Below are 19,374 nucleotides of genomic sequence, written 5' to 3'. Positions count from 1 at the left end.
ATGAGAATAGGCGCAATCTCTCTTTGGGGATTGGGCAACTTTTCCCCTGGCAAGACTTTATATAAATATTCTTTCCCAGGTGCCTCCCCATGTTGCCCCTACCTTCTGAAGCCACCAGTTTTCCCATCCCCATTAAAGTTTGTCGTCCTAGGGCTTCTCATCTCTTATTTTTCCTGTTGACTCTACTAAAGGCTGATATCTTGTCCTAGTGACAAGATTCTCCCTCCAAAGATCCCCTTCTTTTTCCTGACTGGGCTGAAAGGCCATCAACTCTCTCATGGGCTTCTGTCCTCATTGAGTGAGTCCCTTGAACTCACAGCTTTTTAAGATCTGGGCCCAGGTGATTCATCTCCATTCTGTCCCAGCTTACATATCCTTTGCTTTGTTTTCATTGAGACAGGTTCTAACTCTGAATTCCAGCTTGCTTTGAAGTAGTAACTATCTTTCTGGATCAGCCATCAAGTGCTGGGATTACAGGTGTGAGACACCATGGTGGCCCATACTCTGGAGTACCATTGATTTGACTGTACTCCATTTAAAACTTGCCCCTTCCTTTTGAAAAAACAAAACAAAACAAAATAAAAAACCCCCCAAAACCAAACCAAACCAAAACAACAACAACAAAAAACAAAAACCAAAACAAAAAACACCTCCATTAGAAGTTCAGAAATTGATGTTTGCTTAAGTGCTTATAATGACTTCTTTTTTCCCCCTTGCCTTAGTCCTCCTGGTTTTCAGTAATTCTTCTGAGTTTCTAGACTGTTCACTTTTCATTTGGCAAAAGTGTGCCATTGGAGTAGATTCCTCTTCCAATGTCTCAGACCCTTGTTTCCAACAACATGGTAGACTTGCTCTCCCAAATGTCTCAAGGGTAACTCAGACGTAACACTTTCAAAAGTAAACTCACGTTCTTTTCTATTAGGCTTACTTTCCTTTCCTTTGTAAGTATCTTTTCACTATCAGAATCTCTCCAGTCACTCGTGGTTGGACAAGCTTGTGACTTTCTTAGGAACCCCCTCTCTTCTTTGGGGTACTAAGTTATCAATTCTGTTACCCTAGTTTGAGTTCTGTCTTAGTTCTTTTTCTAGTACCATGAAAAGACACTACAACCAAGGTAACTTAAAAAGGAAAACATTCAATTTGGGACTCATCGTTCCAAAGGGTCATAGAGTCCATGACCATAGTGGTAGGGAGTATAGCAGCAGGCAGACAGGCATGGTGCTGAGGCAGTAGCTAAGAAATTACATTTGATGACCAAGCATGAGGCAGAGAGATGGGTATGGCTCACTGGGAATGGTGTAGTCTGTTTAAACTTTGGAGCACATCCTTAGTAACACATCTCTTCCAACAAAGCCACACTTTCTACTTCCTGAACAGTTCCACCAGCTGCAGAGCAAGCATTCAAAACATAGAGCCTGTGGGGGCAGTTCCCATTTAAACCACCACAATCTCTAAACATGATTTCTTGTCTGAAATTATATAGGGCCATTGTAATTGCCTCTTCTTTCCTGTGCTTCTTTTCTCTGACTCTGTGTACGAATTTGCCATGAAGCATGAATAAGGTTTAAAAGCCCACTACTTACAAACCCAAGTACCACAGTGTAGTTTTAGAGTAGAAGGTTGTCTATTGGATATCTTGCATATAAGATATTTACATTATGATTTATAACAGTAGCAAAATTAGTTATGTATTGATTATTAACTATGATTAATTTAATACTAAAATCCATTTTATCTTATATAAAATGGTTGTAGAAACATTTTTTTTCAGCAAAATTTAATGTGTACATGCTTACAGATTGCTGTCAAGGACAGCTGGAAGGACTTGTCTCAACTCTTAGGCAAATGTAGGTTTAATTTAATTTTTTTCTCATGAGTCAAAACTTTATTTGGTAGTAATTTTGATATATGACCAGTGCTTTTCCCCATTCTACACCTCCCATAACCTGGAGGCTATTCTGTGGGAGGATGGTGGGAAGCAGGGAGGGGTAAGCTGATGGAAGATGATGAAGGGGAGCATGGGGTGAGCATAATCAGATGAGCTTAGGAATGGATAATGTAAGGGGCCCATGGAAGTGGGATTGAGTCCCCTGGGAAGCAGGCTCCCCCATTTCACAATTGCACTTGCGCAGAAGCTTGTCTTCCTCAGCCCAATGTTTTCTCTAGTTTTAATTCCTCACTGTACTAATCAGGGTGACACTTGTCACTTAGTAACAACAGAGCTCAAATAAAGGAGAAAACACTGTGTTTCTACCATAAGGTGAAAGGAGGGACAGGTTGGTTCAGGGGCTAGTCTTAGGTCTTCAAGTTGTTTGTTTGCTTCAGTTTTAACCACTTTAAGGTTTTGTAGTGTCTGAAACTAAATAGCCATGTAACAGGATTCCAAATGAAAAAATGTAACATACTGATATAGGTACCCAGTTCCAGTTCCAGGAAAATTTCCCAGAAGTCTTGACACAAATAGATTGTAGTGTTAAATTTTAAGAGATGTTCTTGTAACATCATTTTTCTCTCATTGTTGAATGTGTTGGTTCTCCACAGACAGAATTCCCATGCCAAAGTCCCAGGTACCCAGAGGTTAGGTTTTGCCTGGACCCACTCCTCTGGACACTATTTTACTAATTGTTCCTTCAGCCAAGTATTTCGTATTCCTTTCACAATGATTACCTGTGTTCAAAATCTCTCTTTCCAGTATAAGCCCTCACCCTCTGTGTAGTTTCCAGCACTACTTTTCCAGTATGTTGCTACAGATTAATAATACATTCATAGCTGGAATGTGAGGGCAGTTCAGCAACACAGAGTGGGCTGGCTTTCTAGTCTGGTTGCAATCACTGCTGCTGTAAAGTGAGGCTTCTTAAACTCACTGGCCTGCACGGGGCACTGTGGCACCCTGGTGTGGAATGTGGGAGGAGCCCTGTGATGATAGGGCAGGGGCACAAGGCATTATCACACAGGTACCCCTAGCAAGACAAGCTTTAATTTCATTTTACCTTATAGGCTTAAAAAGCACATTTTTAAGATACCAGTCTGGTCTATCAGAGTCTTTCTTTTTCTTTCTTTTTCCCGTGACACTAAATGAAATAATTTAAAGCAAGGACTTGCGCGTGGCAACTTGATTCTTGCTACCTTTTAACTAACATCGCCAATGAGCCTTGACTAATTTAGCAGGTTTTGATTTTCAAGCTTGTTAAGAATTTTGGAGGGGTGCTTGACATAAGCAAATTTTCAGAGACCATGTCCTTTTCCATGTTTGTTTAATAAAGTAGAAGTAGGGCCAGACTCTTGTTTTCTTGTTGTTGAAATGCTTTTGATTATTGACTCCACTAAAGCTTTTACATACTCTCTGTCCTTTGACTGTATCGTGTCACCCCTCCTAGGGGGATGGGCATATCCATGTCCCCTGTAGTACTCAAGAGCCAGAATTGAGAAGACAGGTTTATACCTGTTCTGACTTTAGGTTTGACCTTTTGATTATTAAGAAAATCAATTTCAGGACTGAGGAGATGGGTCGTTGGGTTCAGTACCTACTGTGTAAGCTTGAGGACATGAGATTGGACCCTTAGCACCTGTATGAAAAGAGAGTGTGGTGCTATGCACAAGGACCTATCATTCTAGTCCTGGAGGAATGGAGACAGGCAGACAGGTAGATCCTCAGAACTTCCTGGAGCTCCCTGGCCAGTAAGCCAAGTTACACAACAGACCTTGTCTCAAATGTTTGATGTAGAGCAATAGAGGCAGACACCATAGTCTGACCTTGACTATGCTCATACTCATGAGCATACATTGGCATGAGCTTATGCAGAAGACAGATAGATATACACACTCACACCCTGCACCCCTTAATGCCATGATGTTTTGTAAATTGCTGCCTCTACTGGTTATTTTGTAGATTGTTTTAATGCAGAATTTTAGCTTTAAAATTCAGTGTCTTGAACTGTTGTCTTCTAAGTTGCACTGCTCTCTAGCCTGAGAAATATTTTTCTAAATAAATAAGGGATTGTTTCTGGTGAGACATAGTAAAACATTCTGCTATTTTAGTCTCAGCAGTCCTGGATAATATCTAGGAGTAGTCCCCTTACCTGATCTCTCTCTCTCTCTCTCTCTCTCTCTCTCTCTCTCACACACACACACACACATACTGCTATGTTTCATAGGGAGAGTGGAGAAGTACCTATGAGTGTTTAAGACCAAGCATGTAGAGAGGAGGGCTGAGGAATGAATGAGTGGATAGATGATTGAATGCAGAGGCTCTAGACACTGGGGGCATTATTCTTAATTAAAAGAAAGAAGGCAAAGTGTTTTCAAAAGAAGATAATTGGTGCTAAAATTGTAATGTGTGTTTATTAACAACTATTTTCACTTTAATTAGCTCATCTAAGTCATTATAATAACTTCCTGACCTCAATAGCTGATAGTTTCGCCTTGGGTCTTAACCCTCTGATGTGTATATTGTAAGCTCTTGTTCCCTTCATGATTTGTAAAAATGCATTATTCCATTTCCTCCTGCGGCTGCCAAGGCTGTACTCTAGGTTCAACTTAAATCCTTGGCCATCGTAAAAGCAGCTCTTCAGGATTCCCATGTCCCTCATTCATGTTCTTGTACCATAGTTGGTATGTAGCATGTCTGCAATCCCTGGCAACCTCCTTGATAGAATTTCTTCAGCCTGTCCACTATTCATTTTCCCAATAAGAGTGCTTAGTAGTGTCTCTACTGAAAAATCTACCCCCTTAGTGAATTCTGAATACCTTATGATTATCATCTCATTCTTTCTCTTGCAAGCCTCTCCTTCCTAAGGTGTCTGAGCCTGGCCAGAGGTAGTACTTAACAGTGCTGATGGCTTGTGAAGTGGAGGCATAGGCCACATACATGAAACAGTCTTATACTCGGAGTACATGGTAGGATCTCCACACTCAGTGCATAACCTCAGTCAGAAAACTCGAGTATTTTGGTGGAGTGTTTGCAGCATTCCTTTGCCCTGAAGGTGAACTGCATCCCAGTTGGGACTGTGCAGGAGGGAGGTGATTGAGAAGTGTAGGGCTAATAAAAATCTCAGAAGCTAGGTTCAGAGAGTCCCCAGTTAGATGAATTGTTGACTCTTTTGGCTTTTTTTTTTTTCTAATTCATAGAGAACATAGTCTTGCCAGGTTTTATATGATCACAAAAGGAATATCCTGGTAAGATAACATTGGAGAAGGTGCAGAACAAACAAGTAAATGATATTCTGTAGTATCTTCAGAAATTCTCCAGATTCCACTGGGTGTTTCTAATTCTCTTGTGATGGTTTTCATGGTTTGCAGATAGTACCACATTATGAAAATCTGGCTAGTTATTATACAAGATGAACTGTAACTGGCGGTACACATGTTTATGAGCCACTGTGTGAGTGTTAAGAGTTGAACCCAGGTCCTCTGGACTAGTGCTCATAATTGTGGAGCCATCTCATCAGCCCCTATATGTTCATGCTCATATGGCTTCTTTAATTCAGCACGGTTACTTTGGTATTTACTTGTGTGGTAGCATGCATTTCTTTTTATTGTTGGACAGTTCTTCATTATATGTGGGTGTAATGTATACCATGGGAATTAAAGATTGATATATAGATATCTTGTTGCTTATACTGAATTGTTCAACCATTATTATCAACTACCAGAAGTCATATAAGTGCATATTTGCTTATGGGTCATATTGTGAACCGGTATGTCTCTTTTGCCAATACCAAGTTAGCTTGATTATTTTAACTTAAAAGTAAGTTTTTACAATATGTTTTGTAATTTTTTTAATCCTTTTAATTTTTCTTAAACATTTTAGAAACAGTTTGTCAAACTATGAATAGTAAATGCTTAAAACATTTTAAGATTCAAATACAGTTTTGAGTGACAATGATAAAATTTAAAGACATATCCTTGAGGTATCCAGCAAACATTGTATCGTTAACTATTGGATGGAAAGACCACATCCCAGTCCTAACTTCTGATTCAGTTTCTTGCAGCTTCTTAACTAAAACTTCCGTGAAGTCTCGTAAATTATTGAAAATGTTTCTAACAATTGTGAGGTACTTTAACACATTTTCTTATTTAATCTTCATCTTAAATCTTTGAGTTTAGTGCTTTTGGGGAATTAACAGGTTTAAGTATTTAAAGTCATTATCATTGTCATCATCATCATTATCATCACAACAACAACAGTGACAATATCAACAGCAACAATTACAACAACAAATGGGCAAACCTGCTGTATAGGCTGAGGTAGTTTAAAGTGCTTGGCACAAAGCCTGGTGTATAATTAACGCTCACTCACATCTTCATCGTCATTATTGTTACCATTTTATAAAGCTGAGTAACCTTTGCAGTCCCTGAGTGAGGAAATGTAACTCCATATCTGATTCTGCCCATTATACAGCCTTATCATGCTCAGTCCAGGTTACAGACTTCACTCATGCTGCCAACAGAAAGTCATATACTTACCAAGTCCAAACACAAATTCTGGATATGGTTATGTCCACAGTGTAAAAAAAAAATCAAAGAAAGGATGTATTAGTACTATCTAGAAAAGTATGTCTTTGAATATGCTGAGGGACTAGGAGAAAAGAAGAAGCAATTTATTCAGAAGGAATAACTTGCATGATACAAGAAACAAAAAAATGAAGTTTGAAATAAATATGGGAACATGCAAGTTGAAAAAAATAGTAAAGCTTGTTTTCCTACTATGAAAGTCTGTAGTGGAGAAGTAAGATCCCAGCCTGTGGAAATAATCATCGGCACAGAGAACAAACTCGGTCTATTTGCTCTTAAAAGCAGAGGGGGATTAAAAAAAAGTTTATATAATTGGCAATAGAAGATGAGAAAACTCTGTACTAATTTATCACCTTTGTAGAAAACTGAGAGTATTTAGAAGCAAAATAGTATTGAAGATAAATGAAGAAAACGTATCAGCTAAAAATGGTCTAAATATGCAGATCAAAAAAGCTAACTATATCCAGTGTGCAGTCATGGAAAGAGATCAGCAACTAAATATATGCAGTGGAAATATTTATATTTCAAAGCTGAAGCAGAAAATCTTTTGATCATCATAGATAAATAAGAAGTTATCTGCATATTTCTGTTTTTCAACATGAAATGCTAGAAGATGGAGGATAATTTAAAATTATGAGAAGAAAACTTTCCCATTGAAGTTTTGCATTCAGAGGCAAGAGATAGGAATTCTTTTTTATTTGTGGCCTCAAAAAATATTATCTCCTTTTTTTTAAAAAAATAATTTTCCCCTGAAGACCCATTCTAACTCACAATAACTCAAAAAAAAAAAAAAAAAAAAAAAAAAAAAAAAAAGATTAGGAAAGCAGCTGTAGAAACAACAAAAAAATTTTGAGTTCCTATATATTCTAGTATAAAGATTAGCCATGAGGTTATTACAAGTGGAATTGTATTTGGTAATTATTGTAAACAACGTTACAAACATAAATGCCAAAGTAAAGATTATTTCTGAACATAGTCATATTGTGGTTACATATTCCAACATATATTTAAAGTTATGGCAAAAATATACAGAATATATAGTCTGCCATCCTAATAATTTTCAAGTATACAATTTAGTAGTGATAAACATTTTTACAACATCATATAAGCATTCTCAAGAACTTTGTCATTTTGCAAATCTATACTCAGTCCATTAAACAGCTCTCCACTGGTCCCTCTTCAGTCCCCAACAACTGCTCTGTTGTATTTATCAGCCTGACTGCTCTATTAAGTCATATATATGAAGTCATATAGTCTTTGTCTTTTTGCAGTTGGCTTATTTCCAGATTGCATTTTTAAGAACTAAGATAGGAGGAGGCTGGAGGGGAGGTTCAGAAACAAGGAATGGCAGACTTGCTATCCCTTTTCAGAGCAATTTGCTGGTGGATTTTGCTAGTCTTTATTGTTAGCTTTGACCACAGTTTTTACTTAGACTTGAGATTCAGTAAAGCAGCTCTTTGCTGTGAAGTGAATCGTCAGGATCTTGATGTGGTCATGTGAGTGTTTATGCCTTACCACAAGGATAAGTTTTCTGATAATGGACTGTACTCAGTCCTGGATCTTAGTGGTAGTGCTGTACTTGTCCTTTGGATAGCTTTACATAGAGTTCATGGTATTGCATTTGTGTGTGTTGGAGCTTTTTTATTGGTTTATTTGCTTGGGATTCTTGAAGGATGTGAAACATCTAAGAACCCAAGTCTGCTGGTCTCAGAAAATAATTATGAAGCATTAATCTTCAGGACATCTGTCTTCATTTCCTAAGGTCTGGGATAGTGTAAAGGACATTGAAACACTATCTAGCTGTGCATCCATCTGGACCTGTAGTTATTTAAGGGGGTTGTTCAGTCACCTATCTTTTCTGTTCTGGAGTGACCATATTCTGCAGTTCACTGGAATCTCCCACAGACACTAATTCCAAGGTGGAGCCTGCCATTTTACAGCTGTGTCGACTCCAGTATGCACCAGAGCTTTGCTTCCTGGTGTTTGTTTCACTGCTAACATAGGGCTTCCCAAACTACTACACATTTGAATTTCTTGTGGGGAATGTAACACTCTCTCCTGTCCAGGTTCCACTCCAAAGGAATTAAGTCAGAATAATTGAGGTTGGGATCCAAACATTCATTGGTTTTAAGATCCCCAGGTGGTTTCAGTGTTGAGCAAATTTTGGGAAACTTTGCACCAGGATAATTGGTCTATTTCAGGGTTTCCAGTTCTTTGCAATTTTGGTTACTTTTATTTTACCAAGTAATTGCTCATTTGAGTTTTCAAAGCTGTGGTCAGTTTTATGTGCGGTCCTCTCCCACTTCTTTCGCTTCGTTTGGTTTCTCTGGTTATGTCTCCTTGCCGATCTGGTATGTCTTCTTGCTTTCTCATAGCCAGGTTTGCAAAAAAGGTCTTCTGTTCTTTATAAGGGATTCTTTGTTTATTTATCATTTAAGTATTTCTATTTTCTTTTAAAATTTTTATCTTATGTGTATGGGTGTATCTGTCAGCATGCATGTTTGTATATCATATGCATGTTTAATGCCTGGAAGGCACTGTATTCCATGGAACTACAGTTACAGACAGCTATGAGGCCCCATGTAGGCACTAGGAATAAAATCGGGTAGAACAAGCAAGTTCTCTTCACGACTGATGCATCTTACGCTCCCCCACCTGCACATTTCAGCTTTTATATTTAATTTCATTATTTTAAAATTATCTGCTCTTTATTTCTAGCAGCCTAGTCATCAATACAATGGGCATATGAATGGTGGAATATTAATACTCCTGTGCATCTGAGCTCATGCTGAACAGTGGTTCTGGGGAAAGAGGGGAATTGTCTTCACATCTGTTCGATAAAAACATACAGAAATGCTATTTAATTCCATTGTAGTTCTTTTCCCCCCACCCTTAGACTGATTCACTATACTTGTTTTGATGGTGAAAAGTTGGTTCTGTTCTTTTTTTCTCTTTGTTGCTTCCTACCTAGTTTGCAGCTTCTTTTTTGGTTTTCTCTAGTCCTTTGTTTATTTTTTTAATTCCAAAGTATTTCAGAACAATTTCTCATTTTTTTATTTATTATCAAATTTATTTCTCAAAGATGAAACAATATGACCTAAAGATGCCTCTACTTTCAAGGATTTGATAAAGTTACCTCTGTAGTTGTGGACATGATCAACTTGTTTTTAAGTTCCATGGGTACAGTAATACAGAACAATTTGCATAGTGTCATCTGCTTAGTAGATAAGCTAATTTCTGGTACTAAAATTCTCATGGTGTCTGCCTCTGGTGATTATACTTTTATCCAGTTTCTATATTTCTTTATGTAATTCTTTAAGTATTACTATGTTCACAGGGAGTTTATGAAGTACTTATATGTATTGTGCTTAATATATTTTATGCCTTCTGTTTTGTTTATACTTATTGCAAGTATTCATACAAATATTCACATCCCATTCCTTTATTTTTAATACCTCAATCATATTCCTCTTCTGTTTTCTATTCATTTTATAATTTAAATATATGTTACTATTAGTGTGTGTGTGTGTGTGTGTGTGTGTGTGTGTGTGTGTGTGTGTGTACCTATGTTTCATAGGGTACAATGGAGGCCAGAGGACAACTTTGGAGAGTTGGTCCTTACCTTCCTTGTGTTTCTGGGATCAGGCTCAGGCTGACAGTCTTGCCTGGGAAGTGCTTATGCACACTGAGCCATCATGTGGGTTTCTTCTGTGTTCAGAGAAGAGGAATGTGGAGAACCCGCTTTAACATTTCACATAAGTGACCAGAGTACTACTGCTTAACAAAGTTCTAGTACTTTAGAGGGAGACATATCTTCCACATCCATAAACAAGAGAAAAAGTGCATGTACATTGTTATACTATACAAATCAAGTACCATATTTGTAATGCAAGTTCTAATAAGTCTTAATAAAAACCTGTAGTCAGATATGGGGTAAAAGCCAAAAGATCAGAGAGAAGAATGAGCAAGCCACAGCCACAACTTACCTCACCAGCTTCCTAGATGAAAAGAGAGTGAGTTCCTGTTTCTTCCTACCTATAATCCTTTCTCCACCCAGTCATCTCATTTCCTGCCTGCGCCCAGCCATCTCACTTCCTGTCTATCTATTAGCTAGTGGCAAGCTCCACCCTCTGTCTTTACTCTTTATTTGTACAAACAAGATATCACTACATATATCAGTAACTATAAAATACCTATTTGAAAAAAGTGAAGATTTTCTTAGAGTGAATATAAAATTGTATATTTAAGTTCCGACTCCCTAATTCAGTCACTACTGGGACTCAGAATTGATAATAAAGGATACACTTAATTTTAAATTAATATTAGCAGGGCAGGGACATGGCTCAGTGGTAAAACACTTTTTTGTAGGATGCACCCAGCCCTGAAGTTTGATTCTCTAGTACCACAAAACAATTAATACCAGAATGTTAGGATGTTTAAACACAATGAAGCATCTCTGTAATGATTTATAGTTTCATTTAATAATCACTATGTCCAGCATTAGCCATGGGAAATTCAAATCAGTTGAGAAGACAAAGATAGAGGACTATATCATGTGCAATTTTGAATATGAAACTCATTTCAGAAGTAGAAAGCAAGTCAGTACTCATGAACCAAACAGTATTGTCTGAGAAATAGACACAGTCTAAGTGATATCAGCCAGTTTCCACTAAATTTTGAAGAACTTTTATGAAGCTGTGCTTTTGTTTTGTCTCTGGATCCATTTTGTGATGGATCACTCTGGTATGGTAGTTTCATAGGAGCAAAATTACTACAGTACTTTCCCAAGCATACACAGAGAACTCAGAGGGAACTGGTTTATTAGTCAATGAAAGAACTGTCTTCTGTGATGAGCAGGGATCATGATTCCAGTACTGAAAATCATCAGTGAAAGATGCAAGGGAGAAATGGGGAAAATAAAGATGAGTTGCTTTTAAATGAGAAAGAGTTCAACAACTGTCTTTAACTGTGACCACCCAGAGACAATGGTCAGTATTAAATTTTCCTGCTAGCACACCACTCTTTTACATACTTTCAGTATTTGGTTTTTGTCAGTGTTGTGTTCCTTTTTCCCTAAAGCTCTATTTTTAAAAGTTCTTGACAAATAATAGAATCTGGAAAATAATTCAATTTTATCTGAATGAAGTAAATGGAAATTACAGTATTCCTTCTGCAATGTCTTGCCCAGATAAGCTTACCACCGTTAAAGACAAGCTGTTTCTAGGCTGGTATGTGGCAAGCTTGCAGCTCATCCTGGGGAATATAACTGGGTAGAAACCTTCACAGAAAGCATCCGGACAGTTTTGACCAGGGACTTTGGGAGAGAACATGTTCTTGACCTAGTAATCCTGCTTCCGAGAACTCTAGCCCAAGGAAATTATGAGAATTGCTGACAACGAATTGTGTATGAGGATCTTATTAGCAGTGCTGTTTATAGTATTTGTTAAAAATGGGAAATAACCTAAAATGCCAAACAGTAAGAGAATGGTCAAATAAATAGTCATATCAAGTATACAATGTAGTCATGGAAACGGTGCCTCTGAAACAGAGGAAGACAGGACGTTGAAAGGAAAATATCAGCATATGGATTTGTTTAAATAAAAATTGTTTTTATTTTATAAGACCATATAAGTATATGTATCAGATATGCAGGAAAAGTCTTAAGAACTGGAAGGAAATACTAAAAGTATATAAAAAATATATCCAATACTGTCAGAGTCTACAAATCCTGGGCATTTCCTAACACTGCTTGGTTACTTAAACCTTGCCATCAGGGACTTAAATTTTGAATTGAAAGACAAAACTATTCTAGATGTTAGAATCTTTCCATGACTAAGATTGAGACTTAGTCTCCATGCAGAGACATATTACCCATTTTCTGACTTCAGCCATGGATCTGATCAACTCCTAGAGGCTGAGAGTGGAGCTGTGTACATAACACCCTACTAGAGAAGTAGCTGTGTGTGTGTGTGTGAGAGAGAGAGAGAGAGAGAGAGAAAGAGAGAGAGAGAGAGAGAGAGTGTGTGTGTGTGTGTGTGTGTGATGTCTGTTGTGATGTTGACCAAGAGCGAGTGTGGGATAATTTCCCCATATCCCCATGGCACCCATTAATGCAGAGGTCAGTCACCTATTGGAATCAAACTATTGGAGTCAAAGGCTAGGTGGTACCCAGTAGTTGTCTTGTGCCATCATTCCTTCTCTGAAACAACAGTGCAAGGAGAGCAACATAGGGGAATAAACACAGAAGAAGGTGGTGTCTGAGGGGCTTCAGAGGGCCTTTTGGTGGGTTTTTGTTTGTCTATTTTTATTTGTAACCCACAGTAAGAATGCTCATGTCTAGTGGCTCTGTTCCAACCCATCAGGAAGCTTTCTGAAATTCCTCATCTCTCAAATGATAAAATGGTGACAATACGAAATCACAGTTCTGGCCACATTGTGCTTGCAAAGGGTTTTTTTTTTTTTTTTTTTTTTTTTTTTTTTTTTTGTAGCATAGTACTTTTTAGGACTTCTCTCATTGGATGGCAGATCTGTTTGCTTATGGAGCCAAGAAACAGCTCCTGGAATTATTCAGAATAAGTGTAATCTGCCATCTACATTAACAGTCCTTCAAATGCTTGAAGCCAGATCTCATGAATTTAATAACTGCTTTCCCTGTGGCTTTTTTTTTTAATTTCAAGAATAGACCATAAAAATGAGTGTTATCATTCTTCCCTTGGATTTTCTATGTAAATGTTGCTTAACATTTAAATGGTGCTGATTATAATTTGAGATATTAACAGATATGCCATTGTGTCCCTTCTGTTATTGTTTGTAAAGGAGGTTAAACACTGTATTAACTTCTGAGTAGTGATTTACTGTTGTTTTGTTAGAGAAAATAAAAAAGAAGTAAAATAATACAATTTGATATTGCCTTTGAGACTTTTCTGTTTATGAAGCTCTTTATTTCCCCCTCAATTTTTTTTTTCTTAAAGAGCATAGATGTATGTAAATACAGCATTGCACAGATTTGGAGTTGTTCTTTTCTCCTGGCTTATACTATTGTGTAATATTGCTCTATAACCATTAAGCAGCTGCTATGCCTCAAAGACGGGCAAATTTCCTTTGGTACATGAAGTGAGTTTACTCTGAATCTCTCCACATTACTTGAAGATATCTGGCCTTTGCATTAGTCATTGAGATTTACAGTTGACTGTGTATCAAGTGAAACTGTGCCTCTTTACGTCTCCATGGTAGGGAGGCTACAGCAGGTTTTCTGGCCTTAGCAGTACCATGGTATTTTGCTGAATCTCTGGCTCTATATTGCAGGGTTCTGGACCCACTATGAGAAAGATCCTTCCCAATTATTTGCCCATGTATTTGTCTTCTGTCTAATTGAGCAAGCACTAATTGTTGTCCAAGAGCTATGCCATCTACTCTTTTCAGTGTCTGTCTAAGGTAACTCATGTCCACTGCAAGGTTGTTCTGTGTGCAGAGACGCAGGCAGTGCCACTACAAAACTCTTCTACTCATCACCTGCTTCCCATCCATCAGCTTATTGTCAGTGGGCGTTATTACTGCTGTTTGGCAATGTTCCCTTCACTTGGATCTCTCTATGAGCTATGCGGGAGCAGAGCCCAGTGGGTCTTATAGGGTTACATTTTAAGAATTATGTTCTGATACATTTCCATTATTTTTCATAGTTTAGGTAAAGACAAATCTTTCATTTTTCCTTGCAGATTTCAATTTCTTATCACTATAGAATTATCATTGTTTTGTGTTTGCCTATTTTCCTGCATAAAATTAGTCTTGAGGTGGTTTACCCCTCCCTTGTGATTAGGCTCAGAGTGTCCCCATACTACCTGTCTCACTCCCTGTCATTTAGAAGCATATGGAGCCTTAGTTACTCATGGTTATGATGAAATCAGCTTAAGGTAATAACTATATTTTGAGATATTGTGTATTACATGTGATATAATTCACGTAAATCTTACTGTAAAACACTCTCTTATTCATTGATTTTAAATTATTTACATGTGTACATATGTGTACATACACACAGGATATGTATGCACACATACACACACCCCTATCAATTTTAGAGGACAACTTGGGAAAGCTAGTTCTCTCATCCACTCTGTGGGTCCTAGGGTTAAGATTCAGGTCGTCAGGCTTGGGGACAAGTGACTTTATCTACTGATCCATCTAACTGGCCCTCTTTCATAAATTTATATTGCAAGCATTTTTATGTTCCTTCTTGAATTCTTTGGTCATTAATTTATACTATATACTCAAAGTTACACATTAAAATACACCAGTACAAGGACTATAATCTGATCCTAATTGTTACTTTTCCTATTATACTCAGAGTCCAAACTTTTGACATTGTAACATGCCATTTCAAATGCATTGGGCCACATTCATAGCTATTTTGGGAGCCATGTGCTACAGAATAGACATGCCTGTAGCAAACAAGTTCCAGGGGGTGGTGGAGCCAGTGCAGTTACCAATCGGTTTTATGCCACCTATAGCTCTCTTGTTATAAGATTACTAAGCTGCTAATTTTTGACCTTGGTTTTAAAAGCTGAATTTTAAAATGCTGTACTGTGTTCATTTAGTAGTTACTCTATATATAGGCAATGAGTCAGTTGCTGAGGGAGATACGGTGAAAAACAAAACCTAGTCACTCCCCTAAATAAAGGAACTGATAATCCAACAATGAATTTAATACTTGAAAATAAATACCTTGGAAAATCTGAATGGTGTAAAGTGTAAAATTAGGACTAAGTAGGTGTGATGTGAGCACAGAGGATAGGGGTTATGTTTGTTCAGAGAGAGTCAAAGGAAATAGGGTGGGGGGGGACAGTTTGTTAGAATGTGTCGTCATTCATTAGGACATTGAGGGTTGAAGGCAGCACGTACAGAGAGGAGCCCTCCAGGCAGGAGCTGCAAAATAATACAGTGTATGGGCTTCATAGATGCTAAGTAACTGATGAGTGTGTGCTTGACATATTAAATATGTTACTGTCTATAAGATAAATTTTAATAAGATAGTCTTTAAAGTCTTTAAACAAAATAGCAAAACCCACAGGGGCCTGGAATATTAAAGCATCTCTGTCCCCATCTAGGCAACTGGAATCAATTTTCCATTTTTGCATTTATGACTTTTAACACCTTATAGAGTACTGGTTGCAGAGACATTTCTTAGTAATCTCTGAAACAAATTTAACCTAGTGAAGAACGAATTATTCAAGCGGTTTCCTAAAATAGGAGTGCATCAGCTAGGGACATTTTGTTATTCTCATATAAATGCATTGCTTTTTTCCAGAGTAGTGACTAAATTTGAGACATGGGCTTTATCATCAAATGCTCTGGGCTCTCTCTAAAAGGTGAACAGGCTGAGTATAAAGCCACGTGTGTGGCTCTTCACCTCACCCACCCACCAGTGCCTCTGCTGTGAATCCCTCTTAGGCATTCTAGGTGGTGGCTGAATTTTCTATGTAAAAATGTACAACTTATGTGATTTGAGACTGTTTGTGCATAGTTCAGTGTTGAGGTGTTGGCTCTGCTGGATCTTAATGTAGTGCCCACGTCTATGTAGTGGTCAGCACTGTTTTGAGACTGGGTTTCGCCTTATCAAACTCAGAGTCTTCTGCTTTTGCCTCCCGTGTGCTGGGATTATTGGTTTACCCGACCCTGTTTGCTTCTAGCATGAGTTTAATGTTTTACCTTGCCTTGCATTGATAATAACTGTGTGAGGCAGTTGATTTTTCTATCTCTCACATGTAGACATGGCCAACATCCCTTAGCTGGCAAACGGTGGCTAGGACTTACCTCCCAGATCTTTGACTTTGGTGGGTCTGTGTGACCACCCATGTGTCAGCTCCCTGCACAGAATCTGACCCTTGGCCAGTGATGAAGCTATGTGTGAAATCCAATCTAGTTATGGGTTCTGAGACTCTGGGTGTTTGAAATATTTCCTCTGTGAGCATTTCAGACTTTCATGCTTTCTGTGATTACACTCAAGATAAAAATAATTTTAAAACTTCTGGACACTGAGAGATGAGCTACCAAACAGGCTAGGGTTTCCTCAAGACCCTGAGCTGTGGACTGTGACCACTGTGGACCCTGTGTTTATATACGACCCTAAAGGCTAGGATTCACTGTCATTTGCTGAATAAACATCTGGTTCTTGAAAACAAAAAGGTGGGGAGGGGTATCCAGTGGGAGGAAGAGTAAGGAAAACCTTAAAAGTGGGCCAAGGAAACTGACAGTTTCACAGATTGAGGTTGGAGCATAAGGGGATTCACTGTGCCCCAGGCTTTGATTTTCTGGGAAGTGACCCTGGAGCAAGGCTGACAATTCTAGTAGCAAGAGCTCCCTTTTCTTTGGTCAGGGAAGGATTTGTGAAAGAAGGGTGGTTTTGAGAGATCTTTGAAGCATTTCCAACAAGGTGCTAATTGCGGTTGTGGTTTCCCTTTTTCTTTCTACCTCCCCCGCCCTGGTTCAGATGGTAGACTATGGCCTTCCAGGTGTTGTAGAGCGAGATGCATTCAGAGTGTGTCCCAACCTTCCTTCTCCATATAGCTGCCCTGGCAAATATGATCCTACCAATTACAAACTTAGGAAGTTAATGGGAAATCCCATGGGTTATTTATGCCATTTTTACTTCTTCCCTTTGAAAACAGACTCAGTCTGTATTCAAGCTCCGCCCTTACTGTCTTTAAAATAAGCACCCTTGGCTTTTGTACTGCCTTCAAAATGAACAAATTCTGGATTGTGACTGGCATTTTTACTCCCTGCTTATGCTGACATTTTCCCTTTGGTGTTTGTTTTCAGGATACCTTGAGGACAGTTTCGTAAAATCTGGAGTCTTCAATGTATCAGAGCTTGTGAGAGTATCCAGAAGTAAGTAAATTGTTTTCTTACTACATAAGTACACAGAATGATTAAAATCTTGTGTATTTTGAATCTTAGATACAGTATGACAGGTGACCATACAGAAGTGTTTGAATTTAAAATTCAATATTTAAAAAAAACCTCAAATTTCCTAATGAAGTGAATATATTATTTAATTTTATAAAACATTTTCATTCAACTCACTAAGGGGCCGTTCTTATTGGTCATCGTATTAGTATCTATTCAGTTCAGCTCTCTCTGTGACCATAGATGGGCATTTATATCAAAGGAAGTGTGATTAATTAAACCTACTCTGTGTTGTTATGATAACCCACATAAGTTTCCTGTAGATAAGTGCTTTTTCAGTTAAAACATTTTGGTGTGGGGGTGTTGTAGATACACAGGATATACACTCTCACATGCACTGTGTGAAGGGATGCAGAAATTAACTTTGCAGATTGTTCTTGGATATAGATAGAATGCATTGTTATTTCAAACAATGTCCAATTGTCTACATCAGTTACCTCACCTGAGGTGCCATTCTTGGTCAGCTGGGTTGGGCTTTTCTAGGTTAAACTCACCTGGCTGGCCACCTAAGTCAAGGAGAGGCCTCATTGGTTAACCAGCTCTTGTTTTGTTGCTAGTATGAGCAAATACATCTAAGGTGCCAGTATTAGTACGCTGGTGACGTGGAAGGAGAGGGCCTCTTCTCTGATTTAGATTGTTCATGTATTTTGAGCCATAGTTCCCAGTAACTCAGATTTCTCAACTTCCCAGGACAAAAACAAAACAAAAAGCCAGTTTAGCAGAGACTGACACATGCACACCTGAGATTTTTTGTACATTGTCTCTTCTACTAGAATTCAGAGGAGAAAAAGGTTTTGTAGGTTCATCTACTTGGGAGCAGAATCAGGGATAGCAGTTAAATATGTATATCCCAACAGCTCTGGGGTATGTTTGTACTTTGCAAGAGGCTCTTGATGGACTAGTCCATTATCCAAGGCCCTGTGTGGGACTAGTCCATTATCCAGACCCTCCCCCTCCAAGGAAGGGGGTATTTGAAATTGCTCCTTAGGAGAAATGCTGAACTGTGAAGCCACAGAGCTTAGGAAACTATTTTTTTCCAATTAGACCATTTATTTTGAAAGCTCCACAATGGATTTTGTACCTTGTTCTGAGAAGGCTAGTAGTGCCATCCTTCAGAAATGATTCACAAATAGCCCATTATAGATAACACTATGCTGAGTACTGTCAAGTGGGAACCCCTTTGGAACCTTCAAGAGCCCAGAAAAATATCTTGAAAAATTGAAATTTCAAACATAAAATGTAAACTAAAAGTACCTTCTCATAACATTTCAGAAACAAGGTAAATTTTAACATGTTTCATTCATTTATTCTTAATTTATACTGCCGTTTCTTAGAGGTTTTTAAGTTATGTGTCATAACAAACATTACTGATTTGTAATTAGTACATTAATTATCCATATTCATTCCTTCGTTAATTTATTCAGCAAACATTTACTTTCTTCTCCGAGATGCTTACAAGCCCTATTCTCCTAAGCATTTAATATATTCACACTACAATCTTGTTTACACAGTTGAACTTCATTGTTTATGAAATAGGGGGTTTGTTAAGCTTCTGCACAGCCTTATGCTGTGCGTTACAGGTGCTGGCTTCTTGATTCATAACATGCCCCTGGTTCCATCCTCTAACATTTACTGTCATGTGACCTACTAATGTACATGTTGACTTTAGCTAATGAAGCCATTCAGTTTAAGGATAGCGATAACTTTGCTAAATGATATTTTCTTCAATGTACAAGTTAGTCAAGGACAGCTTCTGGCCTCTAAGAGCCTTTGGAAGCCAAGGTTCTTGGGTGTATGTTCTAGGGAGGGCATTAGCACTTCCAATGTCCTTTTGCAGACTTTGGTTTTCTTGGAGGTCTGTCTAGAAGGGGTGCTAAGGGATATGCTTGCATCTGCCCT

General features: G+C 38.1%; 1 protein-coding gene across 9 annotated transcripts in view; it reads left to right on the top strand.

Moving 5' to 3' along the window:
* The window catches only part of Nfib (nuclear factor I B), a 398,396-nt gene that overhangs the window by 318,437 nt on the left and 60,585 nt on the right, over nt 1-19,374 (top strand). For all 9 annotated transcript variants that reach the window (XM_051188114.1, XM_051188112.1, XM_051188111.1 and 6 more), the window contains exon 4: nt 17,329-17,397. In XM_051188114.1, the coding sequence (XP_051044071.1) occupies nt 17,329-17,397 (69 nt within the window). The remainder of the gene's footprint in view (nt 1-17,328; nt 17,398-19,374) is intronic.

This window comes from Phodopus roborovskii, unplaced genomic scaffold (genome assembly GCF_943737965.1).
Source record: "Phodopus roborovskii unplaced genomic scaffold, PHOROB, whole genome shotgun sequence".
In the NCBI taxonomy this organism is placed as follows: Eukaryota; Metazoa; Chordata; class Mammalia; order Rodentia; family Cricetidae; genus Phodopus; species Phodopus roborovskii.
This window is presented reverse-complemented; position numbering and strand designations above follow the sequence as displayed.